Below are 8,369 nucleotides of genomic sequence, written 5' to 3'. Positions count from 1 at the left end.
CAACCCAACTTCAATCTCAACTCAACCCCAACTCAACATCAACTCAAAATCAACTCAACATCAACCTCAATCTCAACTCAACATCAAGGTCAACTCAACTCAACCCCAACTCGACATCAACTCAAAATCAATTCAACGGCAACTCAACTTCATCCCAACTCAACCCCAACTCAATCTCAACTCAACGTCAACTCAAAATCGACCCAATTTCAACCTCAATCTCAACTCAACGTCAAGATCAACTCAACTCAACCCCAACTCAACATCAACTCAACCTCAACCCAACTTCAACCTCAAGCTCAACCCAACGTCAACTCAATGGCAACTCAATGGCAACAGCAAGTCAACCCCAATTCAATGGCAACTCAATGTCAACCCAAATCAATCTCAATCTCAACTCAACGGCAACGCCAACTCGACCCCAACTCAATGTCAACTCAACTCAACCTCAACTCAACGTCAACCCAATGTCAACCTCAAGCTCAACTCGATGTCAACACCAACTCAATCCCAACTCAACGGAAACTCAAAATCAACCCAACTCAACCTCAACCTCAAGTCAACGCCAATATCAACTCAACATCGATGTCAACCCAACTCAATCTCAATCTCAACTCAATGTCAACTCAACGTCAACCCAACTTCAACCTTAATCAAAACTCAACCTCAACACCAACTCAATCCCAACTCAACAGCAACTCAATGTCAACCTCAACTCAACCCCAACTCAACGGCAACATCGACGTCAACCCAACTCAACCTCAACTCAATCTCAATCTCAACTCAATGTCAACCCAACATCAACGTCAGCCCAACTCAACCTCAACTCAATCTCAATCTCAACTCAACGTCAACGTCAACCCAACCCCAACTCAACGTCAACTCAACTCAAACTGAACGGCAACATCGATGTCAAGCCAAGTCAACCTCAACCTCAACTCAGTGGCAACGTCAACCCAACATCGATGTCAACCCGACACCGATATCAACTCAACCCCAACTCAAGCCCAAGGTCAACCCAACCCCAACATCTCAAGTCAACGTCAACCCCAACCTCAACTCAAACTTGACCCCAACTTCAACCTCAACATCAACGTCAAGGTCAATGGCAACTCGATGTCAACTCAACCCCAAACTCAAACTCAACCCAACCCCAACTCAACCCCGACCTCCCAACTCGCCCGCGACCCCCACCCGGCCGCGGGGCCCCTCCGGCACCTCCGGGGCCGGAACCCCCCCCATAAACGCCGGGCAGAGGCCCCTCACCTGCTGCAGGAACATCTGCATGGACTCCTGGCCCAGGACGGCGCCGGGCGCGGCCGCGGGGCCCAACAGGATCTTCTCGGGGCTTCCGGCGAGCCCCGGGCTGGGCTGGGAGTTCCCCCCGGCCGCCGCCGGCACGTTGAGCTGCAGCGGCGCCGCGGTGGCGGGCGCGGCGGGCTGGACGGTGAGGACGGAGGCCGGGTCGGCGCCGGGGCTGGGGCTGGCGCCGGGGGCGGCGCCGGGGGCCGCCTGGATGCTGACGGCGGCTCCCAACCCGTCGCCGGCGTTGAGCATCACCTGGTTGGCCAACGTCACCCCTTGGATCACCGTGGGCGCTGCCGCCGCCGCCGCCTGGCTCTGGCTGGGCAACGTCCCCGCCAGCGACACCGGCATCTGGAAGAGCGCCGGCTGCCCCACCTGGCCCGGTTGGAGCTGGATGGGCGCCGACAGGATGTGGGCGGTGCCGTGGGCGTTGGGCGACGTCAGCACTTGCCCGAGGTTGAGCTGCCCGGCCAGGTTCTGGTTGGTGAGGATCTGCGCCGGCAGCGCCTGGTTGGCGATGAGCTGCGCGGCGGCGGCGGCGCCGGCGGCGCCCTGGCCGGCGATGATGCCGGCGCCGTGCGAGGCCGCCAGGATCTGGCCGCCCACGTTGGCCGGCAGCGCCGAGAGCGGCTGCGGCAGCTGCACGGCCGAGGCTCCGGCCAACTGCCCCGGCAGCAGGAACTGGTTCTGGCCCTGGAAGTGCTGCGCCGGGATGACGATGCTGCCGCCCTGGTTGAGCACGTGGACGCTCATGGACTTGCCCAGCGCCGCCGCCGTCGCCGCGGCCGGCGCCGGTTGGGGCGGCGGCGGCTTGAAGACGTTGGGGGGGAAGCCCGAGAGCACCACGTTGGGCGCGGCCTTGCCGGCCATGAAGGTCAGGTTCTGCTGGGGCTTGGCCTGGGCCTCGCCGGGCAGCGCCAGCGCGTTGTTGGGGGCGAAGGGCTTGGGCGTGATCTGGTAGAGCTTCTGCTGGAGGACGCCGGCGGGTTTGGGCTGGATGGGCGTGGGCGTGCGGTGGATGATGACGTTGGGCGCCGGCACCAGGGAGCCGCCCAGGCCCGAGGTGACGGCCAGGGGCTGCGGCGGCGCCGCCGGCGAGGCCACGCCGCCGAACACCGAGTTGCCGTTGAGGGCGGTGGTGGCCACGGCCGGGAGGCTCTTCTGGATGACCAGGCCGGCCCCGGCCTGCGACGCCGCCGCCGCCGCCTCGGGCTGAGCGATGTAACCGCCCACGGCCGCCACCGGCGCCGGTTTGGCCAACAGCTGCGGCGCCGCCGGCTGGTTGATGGCCATCACCTGCTGGCCCACCACCTGGATGGGCCCGATGCCCAGAGCGCCGCCGGGGCTCCCGTTGGGCAGCCCGGGCAGGTTGGGCAGGGGTTGGATGGTGACGTTGCCCAGCCCCACCTGCTGCAGGAAGGGCTGGACGCTGATGGCCTTGTTGACCACGTCGGCGCCCACCGGCTGCTGCACCAGGGCCTGGTGGGCCAGCACGGCGGGCGGTTGGAGGCCCAGCAGGTCGGCGGCGCCGGCGGCGCCGGAGAAGATCTGGGGGGTCCCGTCGGGCGCCTGCACCACGGGCTGCAGTGCCGGCAGCTGGAAGGAGCCCAGGTCCAGCTCGGCCTCGGCCTCCAGGGTCTGCTCGGTGATGTTGGCCTCCTGCAGGCTCTGCTGGAGGATGTCGCACGGCTGCTCGGCGCCGGCGCCGGCGCCCGAGGGGGAGCCCAGGATGTCATCCTCCAGGAAGTCCAGGTCCACGCTGGCCGGCGGTTGGCTCGGCTCCGCGCTCAGCGGGTTCCCCGAGGGCTCCTGCCCGTGGAGCTGCGGCAACGGAGACGGGGACGGGAGGTCAGAGAGGGGGGGATGTGACAGAGTGCGACGGGACTCGACAGAAATCACCCGGTGAAAGTCAACGAAAGTCAACAAAAACTCAAGGGAACTCAAGGAAACTCAACCAAACTCAACGGAAACTCAACCAAACTTCACCAAACTCAATGGGAACTCAACGGAAACTCAACCAAACTCAAGGAAACTCAACCAAACTCAACCAAACTCAATGGAAATTCAATAGAAACTCAACTCAACCAAACTCAACCAAAACTCAACCAAACTACACCAAACTCAATGGAAATCCAAACAAAATTCACCAAACTCAACCAAACTCATTGGAAACTCAATAGAAACTCAACAAAACTCAAAGAAGCTCAAGGAAACGTCACCAAACGTCACCAAACTCAATGGAAACTCAACAGAAACTCAACGAAACTCAACCAAAACGCAACCAAACTTTACCAAACTCAACCAAACTAAATAGAAACTCAACTCAATGAAACTCAACCAAACTCAATACAAACTCATGGAAACTCAACCAAACTTCACCAAACTCAAGGGAAACCCCAACAAAAACTCAACTCAATAAAACTCAACAAAACTCAACCAAAACTCAACCAAACTCATTGAAAACTCAATAGAAACTCAACCAAAAGTCAACAGAAACTCAAGGAAAATTCGCCAGAATTCACCCAACCAAACTCAACCAAATCCCCCCAAAACTCAACCAACCCAAACTCAAGGAAAACTCAACCAAATCTCACCCAACCAAACTCAACCAAACTGTACAAAACTCATCCAAACTCAACCAAACCTCAACCAAACTCAACCAACCCAAAACAAGGAAAACTCAACCAAATCTCACCCAACCAAACTCAACCAAAAGTCAACCAAACTCAACAAAACTCCACCAAACTCAACCAACCCAATTTCATGGAAAATTCCCCAAATCTCATCCAACCAAACTCAACCAAACTCAACCAACTCAACCAAAACTCAACCCAACTCAACCAACTCAACCCAACTCAACCAACTCAACCAAACTCCTCCAAACTCCTCCAAACTCCAGAATTTTTGGGCCTTCCGGCTCCGAACCGCCAGAATTCCGGGTTTTCCCTCTCCAAAATCTCCAGCTCGGAGGGACAAGGAGGGTTTTGGGGAAATAAAGGGGAAAATCCCGCGGGAAAAGGGGGGAAAATGGGAAAAAAAATTCCAACTCGCGGTCGGGCCGGAGCCGGCAGGAAAAGGGGAAATCCCGGGAAAAGGGGAGGATTTCTGGGATAACTGGGTTGGGATTGGGCTGAAAAGCAAAAGAGGAAAAATAAAACTAAAAGGAAAAAAAAAATTGGGATCAAAACAAAAACTCGGGATTTTTTTAGGAGGAAAAAACGACCCCGAACGAAAGAAAATTCCAGGGAAAAACCGGGAAAACTGAGGGAAAACTCAAGGGAATAAACAAGCAGGGATCATGCTCGTTCTCCATGCACAGCATTCCAGGTTTTTGGGGGAAAAGGAGGGAAAAAAGGGCGTTTTCCGGCTCTAATTCCGGGTTTATTCCGGATTTTCCACCCCCCTGCTCCGGGGGGGCTCCGGAGGAATTGGGAGAAACGGGATTTTTCTCCCCAGGAACGGAGTTTTCCAGGGGTTTCCCAAGTTTCCAGGATTCCTGGGGTTCCTCCTTTCTCCCTTTTCCATCCCGGGTTTTCTCCCGGAGCCGAATCCGTCGGGAAAAGCGGCTCCAAAGTTGAATAAATATCTTTAGTTTTGCCCTTAAATCGACGGATTTTGGGATTTTATCCCGGGAAATCCCAGGGAAAAATTCCCGGGGTTTTGCCTGTTTGTCCAGCCCCAGGAAAGGGATGGAATTCCACTCGGGAAAGGCCAAAAAAACTGGGAAAAGCGGGAAAAGGGAGTGGGAATACCTACCCCAGCACCTTCAAAAAAGGCACTGGCAGCATCTCCTGAGTTGTCCAGGAGATCATCACTGTCAATCTGGAATTAAAAACACGGGATTTATTGGGATTTACTGGGAGAAAGGGGGGAAAAAAACATGGAAAAAAAAAGGGAGAAAATGGGAAAAAAAATGGGAAAAAATGAGGAAAAATGGAAGAAAAATGGGGGAAAAATGGGAAAAAAATGGGGGAAAAATAGGTTAAAAAATGAAAAAAAATGAGAAAAAAATGGGGAAAAATGGAGGAAAAATGAGAAAAAAATGGGGAAAAAAATGGGGAGAAAATGGGAAAAAAATGGAGAAAAAATGAAAAAAAATGGAAAAAATAGAGAAAAGAAATGGAGAAAAATGGGAAAAAAAGTGAAAAAAAATGGGAAAAAAATAGAAAAAATGAGAAAAAATTGGGGAAAAAAATGGGAAAAAATGAGAAAAAATGGAATAAAATGGGGAAAAAATAGGGAAAAAATGGAATAAAATGAGAAAAAAAATGGGAAAAAATGGGAAAAAAATGGGAAAAAAGGAGGGGAAAAATGAGAAAAAAAATGGGAAAAAATGGGGGGAAAAATGGGGAAAAATGAGAAAAAAATGGAGAAAAAATGAGGAAAAAAAATGGGAAAAAAACCTGGGATTGCAAAGGAAAAGTGGGATGTGGTGGTGGGTGAGGGGCGGCCCCTCCGCTTCCAAATGGCCCCAAATCCCTCCGGGCTGGCGGGAAAAATTCCTAAAAAACCCCAAGTGGGCTGGAAAAAGTCGGGATGGATGGAAAGGGGGGGATGGGATGGAAAACGAGGGGAGTTTTGGGGGGAAAAAAGGGAATTTTGGGGGGTTTTGGGTCTTTCTCACCTTCTCGGATCCATGTAAAAAATCGTTCAGGGCCTGAGGATCGCTGGGAAAAAAACGGGAAAAGAGGATTAGGGAGCGGAATTCCGGGATTTGGGAGATGGGGGGGGAATTCTGGGGGGGTTTTCCCGGGGAGGATCCCAAAATTCGGGATTCTGGGGGTGCTCCCGGGGGGTTTTGGGATGGTTTTCACCCTTTTTGGGACATTCCCGGAGTTTTTTGGGATATTTCCCAACTTTTTTAGGACGTTTCCCGCTTTTTGGGGGAGTTTCCAGCCCTTTTGGGGGCATTTCCAGCCTTTTCTGGGACATTTTCCAGAGTTTTCCGGATGTTTTTCACCCTTCTGGGACGTTTTCCGTGGATTTTGGGACATTCCCAGCCCTTTTTGGGAGCTTTTCCTGCCCTTCCAGGGTCATTCCCGGCCCTTTTTAGGATCTTTTCCAGTGGTTTTGGGACGTTTCCAAATATTTCCAGGACAATTCCCACCTTTTCCAGGACAATTCCCACCTTTTTCAGGACATTTCCCACCCTTTTAAGGACAATTCCCACCTTTTCCAGGACCTTTCCCACCCTTTCCAGGACAATTCCCACCTTTTCCAGGACAATTCCCACCTTTTTTGGGCCGTTTTCCCCCTGTTTTGGGCCATTTCCAGCCGGTTTTGGGACCTTTCCCACCTTTTCCAGGACAATTCCCACCTTTTCCAGGACAATTCCCACCTTTTTTAGGCCATTCCCAGCCCGTTTTGGGGTGTTTTTCCCCCATTTTGGACCATTTTCCCCCCGTTTTGGGGCCATTTCCAGCCGGTTTTGGGACCTTTCCCACCCTTTCCAGGACAATTCCCTCCCTTTTCCAAGACAATTCCCACCTTTCCAGGACAATTCCCACCTTTTTTGGGCCGTTCCCAGCCCGTTTTGGGTCGTTTTCCCCCCTTTTTGGACCATTTTCCCCCCCATTTTGGACCATTTTCCCCCCATTTTGGGCCATTTCCAGCTGGTTTTGGGACCTTTCCCGCCTTTTCCAGACCCTTTCCCACCTTTTTTTTGGGAATTCTGCCCCCCCCAGGACTCACCAGATGACATCGAGGAGGCACCGCCCGTCTTCATCATCCATGTCAACTGCAAACATGGACACAAACTGTTACTTTTCCAGGGAAAAACACGGAAAACCCGGGAATTCCAGGATGATCCGGGGCCCTTTTCCCTCTTTCCCTCAGCCCTGGGCAGGGATTGGTGGGAAAGTTGGGATAAAACCCCCGGAAAACGGGAAGAGGAACCAAGAGCTGTGGGTTTTTCCTGGTTTTTTTGGGAGGGAATTCCAAGGAAAATGAGGGATAACGGGGAGGGAAAATGGGATGAGGAGGGAATTCCTTAAGGAATCCATCAGGGAATGGGGTTCCTGTAGGAATTCCTGAGGGAATTGGGGCCTCTGGGAATCCCTCAGGGAAAGGATTGATCCTGAAATTCCCAAAGGAGCTGATTCCTCAGGAATTCCATCCAGGAAAGGATTGATCCCAAAATTCCCAAAGAAGTTTATTCCTCAAAAAATCCAGGCAGGAAAAGATTCCTCTGGAAAACCCTCAGGGAACGGATTCCTTTGGGAATTTCTTTGGGAAAGGATTTGTCGGGAAAGGATTGGATTGATCCCGAAATTCCTCTGGGAAAGGGATTGATCCCAAAATTCCTCCAGGAACTGATTCCTCAGGAATTCCAGCAGGGAAAGGATCAATCCCAAAATTCCCAAAGAAGCTGATTCCTCAAGAAATCCGGGCAGGAAAAGATTCCTCTGGAAAACCCTCAGGGAATGGATTCCCTTGGGAATCTCTTCGGGAAAGGATTGGATTGATCCCGAAATTCCTCCGGGAACAAACTGATCCCTAAATTCCCCAGGGAAGGAATTGATCCCAAAATCTCTCCAGGAACTGATTCCTCAGGAATTCCAGCAGGGAAAGGATTGATCCCGAAATTCCTCAGGGAAGGGATTGATCCCAAAATTCCTCCAGGAACTGATTCCTCGGGAATTCCAACAGGGAAAGGATCGATCCCAAAATCCCTCTGGGAACAAACTGATCCCTAAATTCCCCAGGAAAAGATTGGATCGATCCCGAAATTCCTCTGGGAATAAAGGGATCCCGAAATTCCTCAGGGAAGGGATTGATCCTTAAATCCCTCCAGGAGCTGATTCCTCAGGAATTCCAGCAGGGAAAGGATTGATCCCAAAATCCCCCCTGGAACGGATTCCTTTGGGAATCCCCTAAGGAAAAAATTCCCCAGGAATTCCAGCAGGGAAAGGATCAATCCCAAAATCCCTCCAGGAAGGAATTGATCCCAAAATCCTTCTGGGAACAAACTGATCCCGAAATTCCCCCAGGGAAGGGATTGATCCCTAAATTCCCCTGGGAACTGTTCCCTCAATAAATCCATGAGGGAAAGGATCGATCCCAAA

General features: G+C 52.4%; 1 protein-coding gene across 1 annotated transcript in view; it reads right to left on the bottom strand.

Annotated features, from left to right (window-relative positions):
- Positions 1-7,037, bottom strand: part of LOC113980931 (BRD4-interacting chromatin-remodeling complex-associated protein-like) — a gene marked incomplete at its 3' end in the record, with an annotated part of 16,199 nt that extends 9,162 nt beyond the window's left edge. Inside the window, exons 1-4 of the mRNA XM_027708148.1 lie at positions 6,997-7,037; positions 5,930-5,972; positions 5,062-5,127; positions 1,267-3,126 (exon numbers count right to left, since the gene is read on the bottom strand). Coding sequence (XP_027563949.1) covers positions 1,267-3,126; positions 5,062-5,127; positions 5,930-5,972; positions 6,997-7,037 — 2,010 coding nt within the window. The remainder of the gene's footprint in view (positions 1-1,266; positions 3,127-5,061; positions 5,128-5,929; positions 5,973-6,996) is intronic.
- Positions 7,038-8,369: the final 1,332 nt, after the last annotated feature.

This window comes from Neopelma chrysocephalum, unplaced genomic scaffold, assembly GCF_003984885.1.
Source record: "Neopelma chrysocephalum unplaced genomic scaffold, ASM398488v2 Primary Assembly neopelma1_95677, whole genome shotgun sequence".
NCBI classification, from domain to species: Eukaryota; Metazoa; Chordata; class Aves; order Passeriformes; family Pipridae; genus Neopelma; species Neopelma chrysocephalum.
This window is presented reverse-complemented; position numbering and strand designations above follow the sequence as displayed.